The sequence below is a fragment of the Perna viridis genome, chromosome 8, assembly GCF_037379345.1.
Source record: "Perna viridis isolate PV_CMFRI_1.1 ecotype Kerala chromosome 8, ASM3737934v1, whole genome shotgun sequence".
Lineage (NCBI taxonomy): Eukaryota > Metazoa > Mollusca > Bivalvia > Mytilida > Mytilidae > Perna > Perna viridis.
This window is the reverse complement of record NC_142452.1, coordinates 12,359,846-12,382,498: the sequence shown is the minus strand read 5'-3', so window position 1 is coordinate 12,382,498 and position 22,653 is coordinate 12,359,846. Positions and strand designations below refer to the sequence as shown.

Here is a 22,653-nt window from a genome sequence, read left to right as displayed (position 1 = left end):
TATACACATGTATGTCACTTTATAAGACAGCCCTTTCTATTTTCAACTGAAATGCCTGATTTAAAAAAATTATACATATACAATGTACATATATAATATCCGTGACATTGCTGATCAAATGAACTGTATTGACTTAGCGTAGTTAAGGAGGTAGACCTGGGGTAAGGGGCATAACTCTTGAAATCAGTGATATGTTTTTATCATATTCAATTTCACCTACGCCTTTCAAGCTTTCATTTGAAACAGAATGAAATCGATCCAAGTTACTTTGATGCTTACATGAAATTGATATAAAGAGCCTTAATACAAACGATCCAATGATTTTAAAGGGTTGTACCCCTTCCCTAATTCCTACCTCCTTAAAGCAGTCAATATTTTACTTTAGACATATTGCAATTTTTCAGCTTTAGTTTTCTAAAGATATCTTTCAGAGATATAAATTTATCCAGCAGTGTATAAACACACCATTTTATTGTCTTGCTTTGAATCTTCCAAACCATGCATCAAAAGTAAACAAAAAATCAATGTTCATTAATTTATATTGAATGTGACTTATTTATTGGATTATTTCCTAAAGATGAACAAATTATGATAGTTTTTGTTGTACTGATACTGAAGTTCTCCTCTGGGTATAACCTCTTTCACAAAAGACTGTCTTTTTAATTGAAATCATCAATAATTAATTATGGCGTTTGTTTTATATATTATTATTACATATTTGTCTATAGGCGGCCAATGTCAAAGTATATAGTTAAGATATAGTTTCTACTGCAAAATGATACAAGACACATGAATAATATTTTATTCGCCCAATACAATTTGTCACAATCGACAAAGCTCTTATTTATTAAGGTAAAGCTTTTTTCTAAGAATAATGCATGGTTAAGACTTCTTAGTGCAGACACCTTTGTGTGGCCTTGAGCTAACACAATATCCATTCTCCATATATATATATATATATTGAGTGTTGGTGAAAAGTTACCATTCAGTTGATGTGGATTTATCTAAACAACCTCTGTTAACATGCGCAATTCAATGAACTAAACTTCAACATTCTTCAAATTTCATTTTTGACTGCTACGTTCACTAACATTACACTAGCATTACATTTGAAAAAAAATAAAAATAAAAAACAATTATAACAATCCTTAGTGAAAAAAACAAAAACAATGATTTTGTTCTTGTTTTTGTTTTTGTTTTTTTTTTATAACGACAGTCAAGAAATTTTGTGCAAAGGGTAAACATGCAACCATCGAATAATGACTTCACCTATAAAATATGTCCGATTTATAAAATGAAGCATTATGTGTAGTTAACCCTGTGATAAACAGTCAATGATCCTCAACACCTGGTTTTAATAAAACATTCACAACATCATTTCTATAAGAGAATAATATAATTTGTGAAGTGGCTCAGTACAAGTACAGCGTAAAAAGTACTGAATGTAGAAGAGACCAATGTCGATCAAGACTACATAGAGGTGATATTTTAAGTTCATCTTGATATTTGAGGCGAAGACGCGTCAAGTTAAAGATCAAAATGAATAATGTGGCTATTCTCCACTTATTAAGATGTCGTTCATAAACAATGTATTCGGAAAATTAACATCAGACATTTAAAACTTGAGTATATATTTTGAAAATTGAAAATAAATAGAAAAAAGAGGTGATAACAAGTGATACCGACGAAAAAACAACAACAACAACAAACAAATTAAAACAAAAACCAAAGAAATGTAAAAACAAAACAACAACAACAACAACAAACAAATTAAAACAAAAACCAAAGAAAAGTGAAAACAAAAATGTGTGACAAGATCACCTAGATAATAATGTATAGATTTGATAATTACAATTGAAGACATTAAACAATAGTTACATGTCTGATATAGAGTTTGATGTCTCTACTGTACAGATTAGAGTTTTATACTGCTACGATATACATGTACTCTGCCTAGCTGATAGAAGTAAAAGGCAAGCCAAGAGCGTTTTGAACATTTCATTCATTATCGACTGACTTCTACAATTTGCATTACAATGCTAGTTGATGGAGATAAAGAACCCCGCACCACCATTTTGAATTCAATATTCACGATTGTTTTACTATTGCATTATATTAATGCAAATTTATCTTCTAACAAGGTCCATTTGCAACTGTGCTATTATACAGTTGTCTAGATTTAGCATTGTAAATATAAATATAGACCCTCCGTAGCAATAAAATCTCACTTACTTGGTTACACCATACAGCGACCAAATGTTATGTCAACATATCATCACTGTGTAATTTGTTTATTTCACATTCAACAAACATACTATGATGAACATATTGTTTAAAAACAGTTGATGCCGCCATGCCATGCCGGTTCAGGCTTGGTCTTGACATTGATGACATGGCCAAAAGAAGGTTTTTTACTGTGTCTTTAACTACTAAAAGTTTACTTACCCGTACGACCAAGATATTATTTACACGTTTGACCAGGATATCACTTGCACGTACTACCTGGATATTACTTGCACGTTCGACCAGGTAATTACTTACACGTTCGACTAGGATATTACTTACACGTTCGAACACGATATTACTTGTATCATGAAAATAGAACTAAAATACTAAATGTGGTTAGATTTTGCTGGAAGGCTTGTGGTACAGAACTAAGCCAAAGCTTTACTCCGACAGTAATCCTAGATCATGTGACTCATCTACCTAAAAGAGCACAGAATCAATGAAATTACAGATACACACTGAAATATGTCTAAATATCTTCACTGCCTTTCAGAAATGGCAAAAGAGGAAAGTTTTTGGCAATACATATATACCCCAAAACACAGTCAACGACTTCGACTTTCCATTGTCATCTATCGTATTTTTGTCAACTTATGTATTATTCGAATTGTTCCGGCTTATTGATTTTTTTTGGTTTCACTCCTGAGTTTCCTTTAACTAATCAAAATTGCAGCTTTAAAATAAATTTTCAATTGCATACTGCATAAGCTTCTTGGACAAGATATATTGGCTTGTAGATTGAGGTCGTTACTTGTTAATTTCTACCAATATCACCAATCACCATGCCCAAGTTGACTGATATTGAATGCCCCATTAAAGACTTTTATCTGTTATATATAGCTATTCTACAATCGGACATTTCTCTTTAAATTTGATCGGACATTCACATCGAAAAACTGCATAACCTTTCAGAGCACCTTGATTTAGACTCGGTTTTAGTTTGGCTCTTGCTTTTAGTGTAGTTTTTCTTTGTGTTGTGGGGTGTGTTCTACTTTTATTGTCTTTTACATAGATGTAGTATTATTGTGTCGACGTGATTCCCGTTGGCAATCGGAAATCCTCAGCATTTCTAGTTACACAAAAGAAAAACCTAGGCGGAAGAATCTGTCCGCAATTTGACTGGTACGGTTCTAAAACTATAGATTTACTGGTTGATTTTTTTACCACTACTTCTTTCCTGGCTCCTCGCTTTAAAATTCTTGACATACTTATTGTCCTTTATTTCTGGTGATTTCTTGCGCCACCTGGTGGATTGAACTTCTTTGAGTCATGTGTGACTACAATTTCGGCATTTTTTACAAAGAAGAATTAAATTCTCCTTTCTTTCATCCAAGATTATTTTTTTTATTGTAGCGGGAATGGCCGTGTAATTCCGATTGTCCCTTTAGTTGTAAAAACGGTACTTATATATCTTAGAAAACGTGTTTTATTCACCAAATATATGCCGTACCAGACTCCTAGAAATTATTATAGAAAATGTTTTCAATTATTAAAAAATGAAATTTATTGGTAGCTGCAACTTAATTTCTCAGGTAATTATTTTCTCCTGAGTGATCATATCTTCTGGTAAATACAAACTTGAAGACTAATAACTGCAGTCAGAAGGTGAAATGTCGAAGAACGAGCTACAAAAATAAGCAAAATGGAAAAGTAACACAATAATAGAGGTTAGTCTCGAGATAATAATAATAATAAGTTAATTGGTTTTTTTTCTGTTTTTGTTTCTCGTTTTAGTTTGTGATTTTGTATTGGTTTTGTTTTGTTTTACTTATTTTACAATAAATCGATAGAAATTTGATAATGTCATTTAAAAACTCCTCTATTCATGGTAACATCCATTGTGTTTAAATGGATTTAATAAATTAAGGATAGAATAATCTGTAATATACATGTAAGTCTAACAGATCAGTGTAGAGTTGTGGGTATAACATTCGGAATGAATACACATTTCGTCTTGTTGCTGTTAGCTAAAATTGTATGGACTGATTCTGTAAAGCTGTTACGGCGGCAGATTGAACATTGCTGTTAAAAGTAAAAGACAGAATTTCATTCGAACATTATAATTAATGTCATTGATATGTTTTATTATTATAACGATTTAGGAAAGAGACGTTGATGGCCGGGTGGAAATCAGTTAAAATAAAAATCTTTTGAAAAGGACCACTGATTATTTTAAGAATGTCATTCGTGTGGAGCAAAGCATCTTAAAATCAAACAAACCGTACAAGAGGAAAATTCATGATATTTCTGAGATGGCTAGCAAATTCCCAATTGACTGATAAACCAAAATTTTGTAAAAAAAAACATTCATTCAACATTTTGCTATAACATTTCATTCATAATGTGAGTAATTCATCTGAATCAGATTTTAAAATTGTTTACTGTCAGTTGTAATTAGATCTTTTTGTCTCAAGTTAACCAAGTCAAACACATTGAAAATCCACTGGTTTAAATTTGAAATGAACTTTTCATAATTAGTCATGTGCATTATACAACAATGTACTGAGAGTACGCTACTGTAAAACAGTTGAGTGTTTTTGGTGGTAGTCTGTCTTTGTAATCGTAAAAAAAGCTTACACAAGTGATATAAATTGAAAAATAGGAAAGAGGAATCAATAACTCAGTGAGGTCAAGTTTACCTTGGAGTCGTTGAATCGGGTATACAATTTGGCATTGGTGCAGTTTAGATGTATGACCTGAAAGTTTACTGTTAGTTAGGACGCAGTTTAGATGTGTGACGCGGAAGTTTACTGTTGGTTAGGACGCAGTTGAGATGAGTTTGAAAATATCATGATATTTTAGTTATAAATGAAAAGAATTGTTGTATTTAAAGCATTTTTCTTCGGAGAGTATACTTTTATTTTTATAGAATATTGCAAACCATAAAAACCTTATTTGTAGTTAAATACTCTTGCATGTTTGTAGAAGAAATAAGGTTTCCTTTCACAAATAATTAAATAAAAAAAAACTTTTTTTAAATGAAACTTGCGATGTCGACATCTAAATAAGTTATCCGTTTTAAGCTTTCAAAAGAAATTAGCACAACAATTGATACTGAAACTAAAAAATAAATACTGCTGATGGTACATCCTCTCCCTTCTCTACATACAACATTTAAACAGTTGCGGATTTCATTATTGTTGGAATAAATAGAAGTTCAAGTTCTGAATTGTGACAAAATTGAACAAATGATAACATGGAACTACCCTTATAAATCAGTGGATCCACCATGCATAGCTCGGTCAAAATATAACCTATATAAAGCTTCAGTCTAAATATCAGGTGGCCGTGATGAATGGTTACAGAGAAAAGAAAGGATGCGAACCAACGAACAGGCAAACGAACGAACAGATACAAGAATATTTATATCTGACTTGTTTTCTAAACAGAGCTATTAATTGAAGTATTTAATCATTCGTAGAAAAGTACTTACTATCGAAATCCAATTTATCCATAAGTTTCGAGTGCACGATAAGTACAACCTGAGCTAGTTTTGTTTATTCGCCAGAGCAAGGAGTTAAATATAGATCCTTGGTCAGAGTGTTGTTTCCTTTCATTAAGACTATAAATTGCAGAAAGTATTCATGGGTTTCTCTAGACCGTCTGACTCTGATCCTAATTATTGCACCTAGTCCATGTTAAAAGAAATGAATTTAATTTTTCTATTTAAATTAAGTTTCCGATGTACGGCGTGTTTATTTTGTTAAACATGGAATACTATCTTTCTGTGTAATTATTTTTACAACATGAAAGAAGCATTACCATCAAAATCTAAAATACATATGGACAACACTGTATAGCATCAACTTTGGTTGTACAATGAACTACGTTATATAATTCAAAACGCAAGTAAATTATCGCAGTATTCAGCTAGTCAACTAGTTTTTGTCCACTAGTGTTATGAGCATATTATGTTAAAAATTATATTATACTAAACTTTTCTCTGTCAAAGTATCAAAGTTTGTGAGGCACAGCGTAATTGAAAAAAAAAATTATAGTTTAAGCATTCCATTGAATATCATTTGATTCTATATTATAAGAATGCTGCCTTATCCAGGAAACACATATTTTTATAGATTAGATCTGACATGTTGGATTATATCAGGTGTTATTAAACACATTTTTCCCCTCTTACATGTAACTTTTCTGACATTTAGCATTTTCCCCAGGTGTACATCGTCTGATCTACCCATAATGCATCAAATTCCAAATACAAAGATCAAACATACCCGAATACAAACTCAACCCTTTACGATAGCACAATCTCAGTACATTGAATATTTTTTTTAATTAAGATTTGAGATTGCTTTGGTATCTAATCAGGGTCCTTTGGCATGGATATAACAAAAAACAGTTTTATTGAATGTTACAACCTTACGAACTTGTCTTTCCCAGTAAGTAGAATCGGGGTTTTTCTAGTACTACACACCAGTGTTGATATTACTTACAAAGAGTTTTTGCTAATAAAGAGACACTGAAACCCTAACACTGCCCTTTTGTTCTAAAGTGCATTCAGAATTAGCTTATAATATGATGAGCTCAGACCGCAACAATTAAACACAAGCCCAGACATTTCAGCAAGATCTGTCGAAAGAAATAAAATTAAACATTAATTTCTTTGTTGGCTTGCTGATTTATATGTCGCCATTGAAACATTAATGGTGGATTTTCTCTAGTGGGTAAGTATTCAATTCAATAAATAAAGCTAATAATAAAGGTCATAAGATAATGTTTGTTGTGTAATGGTATCGACTTATTTCGGCATGTAAATATGAACAAAAATCCCTCTGAAAATTGCAGTTTTCTTTTTCTTTGAAAACTAGTTTATGTAAAATTGTGAGATAATTATATCGTATGAGGGTTTCCTCGTCGTTCATTGAAGACCAATGAGTAGTCTTGGAATGACATTTTTATCCCAGTGGGGTTGTTGTCTTTTGACATATACATCATACGTTTTTCCCTGTTATTGCACATCAGCTTTCAACAAATACATGCAAATCTAAAATATTAAGACAACATTAAATTTTTTGGGCTGAAATAACTCTTTCTTGCAAAAGGCATGTGGATTTATATTTTTTTCTCATATGATGTCTTCCTCGTCCGAAAAAAAAACAAGTTGCTTAATCAAGACGATTTACCCATGTAAATTCATTAAGATTTCCATAATTTGCATGCTTGTCTGTTAATATGGCTCTTAAATTAGAAACTGATGCATTCAAATACTAGATTAGACCTGCACCCAGAAAAGATAATAACACATGCCATATTAATGAACATCGCAGTCACATACAGTGACACCCACCTGATATGATCAGAATATCGGCAAAAAATACATACGCATCAAAATAGAAAGACAAGATATTGTCACCAAAGTCTGAGTACATGGCAAAAGTGTGAAAAAAGAGACGACGAACATACGCAATGTTATAAAACTGAAGATACATGGAAAACGATTAATGAAAATACACTAGCGATTGGAATTCACACCACAAAAATAAATAAATAAATAAATAATTAAATAAAATACCAGGAATGACATTAGATGCACCGGAACGGTAAGCATGTCCTGCGTCACAAGCAGCAACCGACATATATATTATACAAAGGTGAAATCTGGTAAGAGTCTTTCTACATTAATGTAAGACGGAACGATAACGGAATTCCACCAAAGGCAATTCAAGGTGCGTTTCCCTGTTGGGCAATATAAGTAAGCCAAGCAATGCGTTGTTAATAATCTTGAAATGGTGGAACATGATTCATAAGCGATAAGATATAAGTCGAAGATCAAACACACCTTATAACACTAGTACATTGGGGCATGTAACCTTCGGTTGCTAAACGTTTGACATTGAACTTGAATATTTCATATTGATAAATTATGCGAAGATTATGAAATTAACTGGCCCAATACTATCAACTTATTTCAAGAGTATCAAAGTAAATAAAATACATCTCTTTTGTACCACTATTACACGATGTTATAAAAAAAACTTGCAATGGAGAAAATACTTTTGCACCGTATCGAGTTATAAGATCTCTCAGCTAGTTAGGTATTGAGTAAAACAGTGATGTCTTAACTATATCAGTGCGGGTATGAACTAAATAACTGCCTCAAATATCATTTGTTTTAAATACTTCTCATTTCAGCACGCTTTCAAGGAATGACGGCAATATGGGCCATTTTCCAAAATTTAAGGTTCGTTAAAAACAAATAGTATACATGACTTATATAATCCCTAATTTATTTATCGTTTTGAAATTTATTCTTGCACCTCAATGAGGGATTGGTTGAAATTGGTGTCACTGTACATGTATTATTTATACATGTAGACAGACCGTAAAAATTAATAGAATATAAATAAGATAATTGTCGTTCACTAAATGCACTGAAATATACCGATTGACTTTTTTATTCGATTCATTAATACGTTAAGTCGTTGTGTACCTTCGGGTTTTCAAAAATTGAATCATTCACAGCGTGGATTGAATTGTGTAGCAAAGCTTTCCTTACTATACATAAGACACATTTTTAGAGAAAAATAAATTCTGCCCTTATTTAAGCGCGCATTCTGATTTTTTATCTAGAGTACAAACATCCAATTATATGTCCAAAAAATAGATATGTGTTATATGTTGATATATAGTTTTAAATTATTTTAATAGTTAAATTAATAGTTTTTGGTAAATCATTTAAAACAAAACATGTTAGGAAGATCCTATTTATCAATGTGTTGTTTTAGTGCATTCAGACCTAGTTGTACTTATGTGATATATATGGATGACTATGAAGTATACAGCGTGAAGATGGTTGAATTAATACTGCAGCAGTATAATCTTGATGAATGACTGTAATGATCCTTCATGTAATAAGTCCATGGTGATTGTATACTTCAAAATTCTCTTGAGCAGTAGTGCAAATTAACTAATCCTAAATTTAGGCTCTTAGGTAGCAGCTTATTTATGAACAAATAAACATGTTTGTGCATGAAATGAAGTACTTATACTGGTTAATAAATTAAAGTGTAGTTATTTTGACATTTTCTCCCAGTTATTTATTAATATTAATATTACTTATTTTATAAAATTTTACATGATAATTGTTAGAAATTGCTCATTTGTGACATTTATTCAAAATAGAGACTTATACCATTGCAATATTTAGATGATGTTTGGAATCAAAACGTACTTGGGATTGTCAATACTTCTAAACTGTGAGTATATGATACTTAAATATCAAAACGGCATGAGTAATGTAGCAAGAGCAAAACCGGAATGCAATGGAATGAAATTACTCTTTTTCTCACAAAACAAAACTGTTTTGTTCAGATTCTGACAAAGACACCACAAGTCTATTAGGTATGTTAAATTAGAATCACATATTAACTAATATTCATGCAATAAATATTATATAATAATATATTATATAGTAATACATTTTTCAATATTCTTGAATTTTTGGTTTTTTTTTGCTGAGGTGTGGAATTTATTGCAGTTGGCCCAATAAAATGATAGTACATGTAGCACTTGTGCAACATTACTTCAGTTCTTTTTTGACAATGCTTCATATTCAATAGATATATACGAAATATTTCAATCATTTCATTTCATTCAATACGGATCCTTGCCCGAATAAGTCGTTTCAAGTTCGACAATGCTCGATACCAGCCACGTGTACAATATGTTTAAAGTAACTTTTGTACAATTTACGATTGTTTACTTTTTCTGCCGATCGATAAAACATTTACTTTGAATCTGTCAACTATTTTATTGACTTCGGTTCTTCTTTTTTTCTCTCAAAATGAGCATTTTATTTTGTTTCATAAAACGATTAGTGTGCAATATGAAAACAGACATCCATACTGCATTTTTCCCGGATGATAAAAAGAGTGGGAAATGGAATAAAATATCGACGAATTTGTATTGAATTTATTTTCCAAACATTTATTCTTAATATAATAATAATTCTTTTATTTAGAATAAAGCATTATTCATCATGACGTTACATTTTGCAGGGTTTATAATAGAAGCTCGTGTGACAATACGCCTATGGCCTCTTGACTCTCAATCGTGTCAGTCGGAAGTTAAATTTGACCCATATTCATATAATGTCTGTAATGGCAGAATTTTTGAAAAACAACCTCCAGATTATCCATTCCATATAATGAGGTTTACTGCGTCAGATAATCAATTAATAACTAGTCGTGTAAAAATGACAAAACCAACTGCAAAAGATTACAAAATTGAACTTATGCTGTACCCAGAAAATCCAAGTGGTAACGTGTTCTACTATACTGCTGATGAAAGTAACAAAAAAGTGCGTTTTGAACTAGTCAACTATAAGGTGAGCGTTTTCAGGAAGGTTAAGGCAAATTTACAGGCAAAATACACAGGAAAGACTGTTTTAACCGCTTTCATGTGGCATCACGTGGTAGTTGCGGTCGGATCGGTTGGATACATCCATGCTTGGGTTGATGGTATCAAGCAATTTGGAGGCGAGATAGGCAAAAGATCAAGTACTGAAATACCCGGCACGCTAACTATCGGTGGCGACCAGAACCCTGCAACTGAAAATTTTGTAGGAAGATTGGCTTGTGTTGGATTTATATGGAATGATAGATCATCTGTATCATTTGTAGACCAGTTATGTAAAACAACACCATGGTTACGTAAGTACTTTAGACGTGTATCATACATCACTAAGACAGGTATGGTGATATTGTATTGAAAGCAATCCGACTTTAAACTCTACATTATACTCTTTTTAGGCTTCTTTTTATTGCCAGTGTCGGTTCATGATTCTGAAGTTAATGATTCAAATCATGTTAGTCCAAAATCAATGATAGAACTTTCAACACAAGGTAGCTTGGTTAATATTTTCCTTAATTTTGATGTCGATGAATATTTGATAATGCTATTTAATGAAAGCAATAAAAATAAAGATATGTTTGATATTTCAATTTATTGTTTAATCGAACTTTGAACTCTTTTTTATGTGAAACAAATAGAAAACAAAAACCTTTCGACGAAAGCTGAACATTCATTCATTTACAGCAAAAACAAATGAACTAAACAAAAACATATTTTATTTTATTATTGTTTCTTCTTTGTGGTATTTGTCACATGAAAATTCTTTAATTACAGCTGCAAGGAGTGTCAACAGTCTCTATCTAGCTGTCCAACAAAACTCCTTGTCGACTCCAGTAGAACTACAACCTATAGTTACATGTTCAGCCATCCAATGTGCCTATGCTTGTTTAAAAGACATCGAGTGTTTCTATGTTTTCTTCAATGATAGTTCTCCTGGATGCAAGACGTGCCACTTATTCACCAGAAAGGATGATCTGTTAATGTCGTCACGTGACTTTTATCGAGTGATGAAATGAATCAAGGAATTCAAGAGGGTAGAGCAAAAAACTGGGAAAATTGACTTGTAAACCAAAATTTCATTTACATAAAACTGAATATTAGCTAGACACACGGTATTACAAAATGAAATAAGTATATTTTATTCAGAGGGATTCGTAAAAAATGTAACTTTTCTTTTTAGTAGATTTCGGGATTTACCTACTTTCACTGTTCTATCCTACATTTTACTGAAAATACATTCAACACCAAACATAACACCGTGGGGACAGAATCAAAATTCTCATCTGAATGTGCAGGTTAGGGATTATATGGCATTAATATAAAAAAAAAAAACACGACACGTTATGAAAGAGTAATGACACGAGTTTGAATGGTTTCAGATACTCTACAGCCCAGTTGTTCTAGAAAGAGTTTTGAAGAATTACTATTGTCAATCGTTAATGCTGTCCCTCTCTTAAACAAAGTGTTTATATTTACCGAACTGATAAACTCTAGGCGATAGTCAAAAGTAATACTAGTAATAAAAAGGCATGTTCATATCACAAATACATGTATCAATATCAGAGCAAAGGTCGGAGACAATTGCAATGCTGACTCGATGTGACAGACAATGATGGATGAAACTACTAACCAGTGTCATAAAAATTCTAAATTTGAGATTTTCCTCAAATCTTCCTCAATTTCAAATAGAGATTTGAGGAAAAAACGCAGGATTAGAAATAATTCTCAACATTATATTTTTTGTATAAAACCCAGGCTAGGTTTTCTAGCACCAAAAATCCCGCTTCAATCTATTGTTTCCGCTATATTGTAATTCAAACAAGCAGCACAAATTTTCAATCGTGCAAATTTGGTAAAATCTGTAGTTAAAATATTACAGAAGATATATAGATAGTATAGTGAAAAAAATAATCATCTAACTTTTTGTTAGAAACATGATATATCAATCAGACAATATTATAGACATGAGTTAAATTTATTCCGTTGTTACCCGCTGACACCTGCTTAAACTTTGGTTTTATTCGTGATTATGAATTGTCATTAATTGTCAGTAGCACAAATTCGGAACCCCAAAACACCAAGGATTCATCTTTATAGTACACATGGCATTTACAACCATGCTTCCGCGACTGCTACATTCAATAAACCTATTGGATTTTTGAAAGGACAAATTTAGTAGGGTCGAAAAGTAAGGACGACTTTAATCATTATATCGGCATAAAAATCTTTTTTTTTCTCTTTAATACGTAATACAAAACAAATGCTGTTTCTCTTTGTAAATTTCTGTAGAAGAAATAAAAAAAGACGCAATACAAACGCAACAAATAAAAACGTGCAGGTCCGGGTGCCAAACGAATAGTCCTGCAGCAGCGCTAAGCTTATCATAAAAGGCGACTAAATAGTGCTCAGAAACCTAGACGGGGGCTAGTCGCTCTGCCCATAGATCAATTGGGTCGTGTGCCCCAGGTGGTGGAATGGGGTACCCCTGGCGTGTTACATGCTGGGGTTGTCAGGCTATAATACGGAAAACCTACGGAGGCTAAATTGCCCGATCCTACCCATCCCTCCCTTTTTCTTGTGGCAATCAAAATTTGTCGATCCTTTTGTCTTTGTGTCCCATCCCTTTTTTATTTCATTATCATCATTTTATGTTACTTTTATCATCCCTTTCCATGTTCATTGCCTGAATATAGCTGAAATATTGCTGTTCGGGCGTTAAACCCCAACAAAACAATCACGGCTATAAAAAGACCATAACCTACAATGACTAATACATGGAATACTCAAGTACATTCAAATTTTAAAAAATAAGTTTACTTTAATTTTTTCCCAGGTAACTTGAATTCCCTCATCATAAACAGATGTGTATGAAAAGAACTACGAAATAAAGTAGAATTAAAACAACGAAAAAAATTGATGTTGTTGATATCTTCGCAGTTCGAAAATTTGGCAAGATGTTTAAACTCATACTCTCTTATAGCCTTTTAGATTTCACTATTGCATACGTACTATTAAAGTAAGTCTTTTGATAGCGTGGATATGCACGGTCCTATAAATTAAATTATGATTGGTTCGTAGATGTATTTAGCATTACCAATAAATCTGCAACCAAATTACAGTCATGTTCATGTTTTCGTGAATAATTTATGTCAATGACATCCTTATGCCAGCTATGTCAAAGTTATGATTTGTGTAGTAAATATTTCTGTTTTTGACGAACATAGCAACAATTTATAGTTCGATTAAAATGTTCACCTTTTAGCCATTAAGTATTGTACAAGAAATCTACAACTACGTTTAAGTGAAGAATAGTAACCTGAATGAGATGGTAAACTCCTAATTCTCATTCACTTTGGAACGTTTCTCGCAGATGTTAAATTTGTTATTGTGAAAATAAATAGTCTTAAAAAACTATTGTGCATGCCTTCCTTAAAAATGTAAATTTTGAGTTTCGTAGAAGACATTTCAGGGAGTTTATAGGTATTTTAAATATCTTATTTTACTAAAAGAATAATCAAGAGAACCAAGATTCTAGCGGAAATCAAAAGAATTTAATCTAGGACAAAGACAAGTCATGAATACAAACAAACACAACAAAGAAAATAAAGTGATTGAAATAATACATACAGAATAACAAAAGGAAATGAGCAATCCGGACTCCACTAAAAACTGGGAGCATTGACCAGGTGCACCGGTAGGGTAAACGTCCTCTGCTTATCTAGAAACACCCGCTAAGTTGCTCATAAAAAATCAAGTCCGGGGTAGACGGAAGAGGAAAGGAAAACTATGACACGTCGAACAAATCAATTTCCATGGTGCAGATGCATACACCGTAACAATCCACGAGTTCATGATGACGACGATAAAGAAATGTTCGTCATTTTTGAATGGTTTTACTTATAATAAATACAAGTATATGTTCATTACATAATCATTGACCGTTCTGAGGCGCCAAACATGTCTTCAACAAAATTTTGTCAACACACTTACTCTTCCAAATGAACTATTTAACAAATAAATAACATACAAATAACTTAAAGAGTCCGCTGCAAAAAAAGGTAATCGAAACTGATCGATACAAAAAAAAAAAAAAAAAAAAAAAAAAATGCAGTCTTAATAAATAAATTAGTTTACTGTCATGATTACGTGGTTCAGTTTGATCACGCAATATCATTACTTAATCTCCACATTTGTAGACAGAATATTTCTTGTTGCAGTACATATAATTTCTGATCATTTGCATGTATTGCTTTCGAGTTCTGTTATTATTCTGGAATAAATTAGAATTAATAACATATCATTAGCAACAGCAGTGAAATATATTTACGAAAATAACATATTGACTACGTAAAGAATTATTTAAAAAGGTTAAATATTGTCTTAAATCTCGAATAATCAGATTTAATAGTTAACTTTTAAAATTGAGTTGTTGCTCTTTGACAACACAAGTTTCAAAACATTCAGTTGTCTACAAAGCTATTCTCTTTCATCATTAGATAATATATTTCTGTCTAAGTTCGATTTTCGACATGGTATGACTGATTAACAATAATATTTATTTAAAACAGTATTTTAATGGCATTTCATTTATACATACATCTAGTGGCCATTATTTATAATTGTGGTACACAACATTCATTTGATACAATATTTCCTTTTTCCAATGGTTTAATTTTCTATACAACAGTGCCAAAATTACCTGCAGCACGAAATTAAGATCAATTCACGGTATGGATCAAAATCATGTGAAAACCTCGAAAATTCATTTTTTTTAATTTTCACTGAAGTGAATCTTTATGACATATTAACAGCCAAAATAGTAAAATGGGTTTTAGAACCAATTGCATTGAAACCAATATTAATATTTACCATAACTATCCGAATGCAAAATTTCCGATATTAAATGGACTCATCATAATAGAAACTATTTATGAAGGTTTTGCTGTATTAAGAGTTTGACAGTTAACTTCATCAGTACAAAATACATCATTAATCTGTTCAACCTGTCATATTTTTTTCCTCTTTCGTCTACCTCAGACTTGAATTTTTATGAAAACTCGGCTGGTGGTTCTAGAAAAGCAGAAGACGATTACCCTAATGGTGCATCTAGTGCATGTTCCCAGTTTTAAGTGGATTCCGGTTTGCTTATACTTTTGTTTCGTTGTAGGTATTATTTTTTTTTATTTTATGTGTCTATTTTCTTTGTCTGGTCCTTACCTACAGTTGCAGTCACTTCTAAACTCTCTTCGATCCTGTCAGGGTTCGCTGTCATAGAACAGTTCTAAACTGCAGAAACTGTTCTGACCCGCAACACACCTTGTCAGTCTGTCAGGACTTCGGACAAGCTCTATCATAATCTGTCATGGGTCCCGACACCCTCCTATCAGGAACTGTTCTAGGTAGCACAGATACGTGGATTAGGAGAGTTCATGACAGATTCTGACAGTCATTAGCTCGAGAATACTTTTCTGAACGAATAACATACAGTAAATGTACGCGATTACGAAAAAAAGGCGTACCACCCGAATCCTGATTCGTACGACGGGAAGGGACTTTTATGTATAACATGCAGTACCAACAACAATTATTGCTTACCGTACGTGGTACATCCCTGACAATTTTAAACAGTTTATTCAGAAATTTTAGACCTTTATGGAACTTTAAAGTGCTCACACTCATATACATTTTGCAAGAATAAGATATTTTAAAAATATTTTGACTCCAACAAATGTATCACAGCCACCCACATGATAGTTATATTGGAAAAGTTAGCATTTTAGTCATTAATTTTAGACCCTTATGCAAATTAAAAGTGTGTGCACTCATGCATTTTGCAAGAATATGACATTTTTAAAGAATTTTGACTCAAAATAATATATCGCAGCCCCTACGTGATAGTTCTATTGAAATGATTAGCATTTTAGTCAAAAATTTTATACCCTTAAGCAAATTTAAAAAGTACGCACTCATACATTTTGTAATATTATGACATTTTTGAAGAATTTTGAGTAAATAATTTGTCACAGCCACTATATGATAGTTATATTGAAAAAAAAATTAGCATTTTAGTCATTATTTTTAGACCGTAATGGAAATTAAAAGTGGTCGCACTCATACATTTTACAAGAATATGACATTTTTGAAGAATTTGACTCCAACTAATGTGTTGCAGCCATCACATGATATTTATTTTGAAAAAAAAATTAGCATTTTAGTCAATAATTTTAGACCCTCATGGAAATAAAAAGTGTTCACACTCACACATTTTGCAAGAATATGACATTTTTAAAGAATTTTGACTCAAACTAATATGTCGCAGCCACCACATGATTTTAATATTGGAAAATTTTGCATTTTGGTCATTATTTTTAGACTGTCAAGGAAATTTAAAGTGCTCGCGCTCATACATTTTGCAAGAATATGACATTTTTAAAAAAAACTTTGACTCAAACTAATGTGTCGCAGCCATCATATGATATTTATATTGAAAAAACTAGCATTTTTGTCAGTAAATTTAGACCCTTATGGACATAAAAAGTGCTCACACTCACACATTTTACAAGAATATGACATTTTCAAAGAATGTTGACTCAAATTAATGTGTCACAGCCACTATACCACTATATGATAGTTATATTGAAAAAAAAATAGCATTTTAGTCAATACTTTTATACCCTCAAGAAAATAAAAAGTGTGCACATTCATATATTTTGCAAGAATATGGCATTTTTCAAGAATTTTGACTTACAAAAATGTGTTGCATTTACCACATGATGTTTATATTAAAACAATTAGCATTTTAGTCATTATTTTTAGACTGTCATGAAAATTTAACGTACTTGCACTCATACATTTTGCAAGAATATGACATTTTTGAAGAATTTTGACTCAAATCAATATATTACAGCCACTGTCTGATAGTTATATTGAAAAATGTAGCATTTTAGTCAATAATTTTACACCCTCAAGCAAATTAAAAGTGTGGGCACTCATATATTTTTGCAAGAATATGACATTTTTCAGGAATTTGACTCAAAAAATGTGTCGCAGTTACCACATGATATTTTTATTGAACAATTTAGCATTTTAGTCATTAATTTTAGACCCTCATGGTAATAAAAAGCGCTCATACATTTTGCAAGAATATAACATTTATTAAGAAATTTGACTCAAATTAATGTGTCACAGCCACTATATGATAGTTATATTGACAAAAATAGCATTTTAGTCATTTATTTTAGACCCTCAAGCAAATTTAAAGTGTGGGCACTCATATATATGCTGGAATATGACATTTTTGAAGAATTTTTACTGAAATAAGTCACTAATATGAAACTCACATTTTTAATTTCTACATTTTCTACATGTAAGATCTAGACCATGTAGGGAAATTGGAACAAACTTAAACTTAGTGAAAATTACCAAACATCTGAAAGTTATCTGTTATGACCTTTACACTTAGAACAGAAACATAGACCTTTAATTTTATTTAAAAAATAGATTTAATTAATATCACAGTTGTATGACAGAATGTAAAAAAATATAAATGTAAACAATGATATTTTTTGAATGATGAGTGACTGGAACGTGATCGACGAAAATTGGAACATGAACAATGATCAAGTTACTTTGGGACGATGATCACGACGAGCTCTATGTATAAAATTGGAAATTCAATGTAAATTTGAAATAAGGATTTTTTTTCCTAATCGGGTTAGCTAATTTACATTAGTCACACAGTTTCATTTATTAATCGCGGACTTCCTGTTCTAAATTACGTCACATAGAATAGAAAGATTTAGTGTCAGGAACTGTCCAGGGGTATGACAATTTAGAACAGCTTTTCGTATTTTCTTTGCACGGCCCAGGACAGTTTCTGTCAAGATCTGCAAGGGAATAGGGCAAAATGTGTCCTGACCCAGGACAGCATCTGTCAGACCCTGTCAGGATCTGTTAGGATTTCTGCTCTATCTGTTGTCGTAGTACAGAAATCCTGACAGATTTTGACAGAATTTAAGAGAGGTTAGAAGTGATCGCAGCTGTACTTTATTGCGTTCTTTTGTTTTCCGCTATAATCTTGGCTCCGTTGTGTATAATTTCAAACCTGGATAGAACAATCCCAGTCAAGAAATTAAATTGAAAAAAGCAATGTATTAACGTTTTTTTTCACAAACTTGAAAGAATAATGGTAACCATGGTAACCATAATTTTCTACATAATTGTAATTTGTTTTGGACATGTCAACATGTAATATGTAAGCAGGTAAAAACGATTACTGTAGAATAATAATATAAAAACAACAACATTCAAACAAACAGACAAACAAGTTATAAAGCAAAACAAAACGTTAAACATTAAGGTTATTTTTTTTTTATTTAAATGACTTAAATGTACTTATTAATAAATGATGTCGGAAAAAAGCTGCATTTTCTCATGGACTCGACCTTCATTTTCACCTTGAAAGGTATTTGATTTGTTTCAAGTATATCTCGTCACTCCGACTTGAGACACTTCTTTTACTCTGAGTTAACCTGCCTTCACTCTTTTTCTGAGTATAGTGTGGTTGACGGAGCACTGCTAACTAATAAGTCGTTGATATGTCTTGGTCGGCTATCGAACAAGCCATCCCCCTCCTCCCACATACGTAACCCCGACTCCACTGTGGTTGTCCCAAAAAACGTTGCATGCAATAAAAACTAAAACAGTACAATGACATGATCAGAAGAATAACATGTGCTGTCTCCACTTCATATGGTATTTCATAGTCTGTTTAATGATTTGTTTACCAAATGGAACTGTTCCTTCATAAAACAATGATAGAAGATAAAGTACCATCAAAACAAACAACAACAACTTTGTATTCTTATTCATTCTTTAAAACATTTCAAGGAAGGAATCAATAAAGTGATGACATAAATTCATTCGAGTAGCACAATGGGAAAATGGCCGATAAATGTCTTGTTCATGAAGCTGCTTATAAAATTAAATGATTGATTCGTTCTAGCAAAATGTAGTAAAAGTTCTCTCCTGACTCCAACTAATGGTCTCTGAAACCGATTTGTCATGTTAAAATATAATATTGCTTTCAATATGAGATGAATCTGGTTAATGACATTCCATTGTCGTTATCAACAGATGGATTTAGCGCATTAATGAACGTAATTAAACAAAAATAACTTTATATCATTAAAGAAATGTAAGTAATTTTGTATAACGAATTGTTATCTTTTTAACAATTATTGTTTTGTTATTTTACAGTTATTATATCATATTAGTTACCTATTGATTTGCACTCAAGTATCACAAAAATGTATTTTGCAATAACATATCATATTAGTTTTATATAAAAAATGTTTTAACGATGACTTTTCTCCTGTTACATATTCTGTACATTTTTCATGTTTCATTGTATGCTTTACCAGTTGTTGAATCGACATATTCAAGAGGTTGCGTTTAGGTAGCAGGCGTTATAGAAATAAATCAGACAAGAAGTGATTTATATCAAGAAAACAATCCCTTTTATTTCTTATTTAGAAACAGTTAAAAACCACATAATAACTCTAATTAGTTTTTTTCCCCTTGGTTGCTGCATTTTTTGGTCTAGAATAAACCTGATGAAAAAGTTATCATTCTTGATCTGGTTGACTAATGCATGATTTTCTCTGAAAACAGATCTGTATACAGAAAGAACCATTATTACGTAAAAATACGACATTTGTAAATTGAAATAGCATTTTATTTTTCCATCATTTTTTTTCTGCACCATAAATCACCTCTTCCATTGTCTGTATCCTACGTATATATAGATTGATATTATAATGTACCTACCCTGAACCCCTCCCCTATGATTTTTCTTGAGACGTAAATATGATTTATTCTGTTACTAAATATTTTTCGTTTTGTGTCTGTATGTGTTTGTATTTGTGTGTGGGTGATTATAGGTACTTTTTTGTCAATCTTTTGACATTTGAATTTTGAACAGCAAACGTGTTTTAACCATTTTTAATGGTTAGTATTATGTTCTGTTTCAGAAAAAAAATGCGTTGCTATTATCAGTTTCGTCATATTTAAGTAATGTATTTTAGAGAAACACATGTGCAATGAAAATATAAATTTGAATTAAGAAATTCTACGGTTTTATTATCATAATCATATTTTTACATCAAACATGTTTTTAGAATCACGCATTTTTAACTTCATTCAATTGTCTTCTTTCATTCTGTATCGGGTCGGATTTCATAGGTGTTTACATTCAGGCGTATAGTTTATATTCGGAAATTCAATGTTACATATTTGACATACATCAAGTCTTTGAATACAGAATATTTCACTAATTTTTAACTTTCAAAACAGAACAGTCTGCTAATTTTGCGGACTAAAATGTTACGTTTCCAATCGCCTTATCTAACGTATTTCCAAATTTTAAAATATTCATATCCTTTTTTTTCTTTTTCTTTTTCGGGTTTCCGTATCGACATGAAGTATGTAAAGAATGTTTTAAATTTAAACTTGGTCTCATTAGACTGTGTAATTACTAAAATGTCTTTCTTGGGTTGTAAGTGTACATGTATAGGTCATTTGATTAGGATGAAATGTGGTCAGTTTCATCTTTTTTTTCAATTATTGATATGTAACTCTTTTTGCATGTTTGTTTGTTTATTGTTTACTTATTTGTTTGTTTTGCTTTTTTTACACTGATATTCGTAGATTTGTTTAACTGGTTTGTTTAAAATAAATCTGCTATGCCTGCACATAACATAAATATTCATTTTACTTATTCTATTAGAGTTAAGATTTTTTTTAAAAATGCACATGTTCTTCGTTTATTTTGTTTTATCATTCTGTCGAAAATTCAAAACAATAATGGCAAGTTTGATTGTTTTTTTTTCATTTTACACTTTAAAATCAACTTAAATATATTATCTCAACAAAGGACCTGATTTAATCTAGTTAGGCAATAAAGGAAACATTTTTTATGTTTAATTTTAAGAACTGTCATTTAGCAGTTTTAGATTGACGTTACTAATCTTCATGTGGTAATAAAATGAAATAGTTTTCCATTTAATGTAAAATTGAACACGCACTGAAATAATGACTCAAGTTGTAGAGTTATTGCATTGGAAGATAGTCACACAAATTATAAATGACAGGAAGACCTCTCATATTCTTTAGTTCTTAGAAAATCTTTGAATAACGAAATATATATTTTTTTCTAAGAAAAATATAGAAAAAATCAATTATGATGACACAATGTTTGAATTAAAGATCCAAATTATGATAAACACGTGAGTTATTTGCATAGAATTGTTCAGATAGTCCACTATGTAGTTTAAATAGTACTTCCGTATGTGTTTCGTATGATATTGTATATACAAAGTTTAAGTAAAAAACCAAAACAGTAATATTCTTTCTATTATTTCTAAACAACACTATTTAAAATTTATCCCCTATTTGTTGTCAGGCAATTACTTCTTAATTTTTTAGGTCCTAAGTAGCACTCCGGACAAGAACTCTGCAAAATTATGTTCATGGTTGGAAATCCCCCCCACACACACACATATATATATATATATATATATACACAAACGTCTCAGAATGTGACGACTCTATTCGCTACACTACTCCATCGGATCAAATTGATACAGGGAAGATATATAAACGTAAAGGAAGGTCTGAAAAATTCCCAACGATGTTAGAACCGTCAAAGTGCCGATGCAATTTTTTGTCGTTCCCTCCGCGTAGGATTAATCTAGGGCTGTAACTTAGTACACGATATATGGTAGTTACAGCCCTAGGTTAATCCTACGAGGAGGGATGACCCGGCCAGCAAAAGCTATATTTGACAGTTCTAACATGGTTGGGAATTTTCCAGACTTATATATATATATATATATAAGAGAGAGATCTGAAAAATTCCCAAGGATGTTAAAGCTGTCAAATTTGCGATGCAAATTTTTGATCGTTCCCTCCTCGGGACTCAAACTCGTACCGCTTTGACAT

General features: G+C 31.5%; 1 protein-coding gene across 2 annotated transcripts; it reads left to right on the top strand.

Annotated features, from left to right (window-relative positions):
• The first annotated feature begins 139 nt into the window (after window positions 1–139).
• Window positions 140–13,697, top strand: LOC148609364 (uncharacterized). 2 transcript variants are annotated; one of them, XM_088596394.1, is made up of 5 exons: window positions 140–3,953; window positions 8,434–8,482; window positions 9,449–9,497; window positions 10,299–10,952; window positions 11,428–13,697. In XM_088596394.1, the coding sequence occupies exons 2-5, from the start codon at window positions 8,459–8,461 to the stop codon at window positions 11,667–11,669; spliced, it is 969 nt and encodes a 322-aa protein (XP_088452520.1). In that variant the 5' UTR covers window positions 140–3,953; window positions 8,434–8,458; the 3' UTR covers window positions 11,670–13,697. The 2 variants fall into 2 exon arrangements, with proteins under 2 accessions (XP_088452520.1, XP_088452521.1); XM_088596395.1 differs by lacking the exon at window positions 140–3,953 and having other exon boundaries at window positions 8,301–8,482.
• The last annotated feature ends 8,956 nt before the right edge of the window (window positions 13,698–22,653 follow it).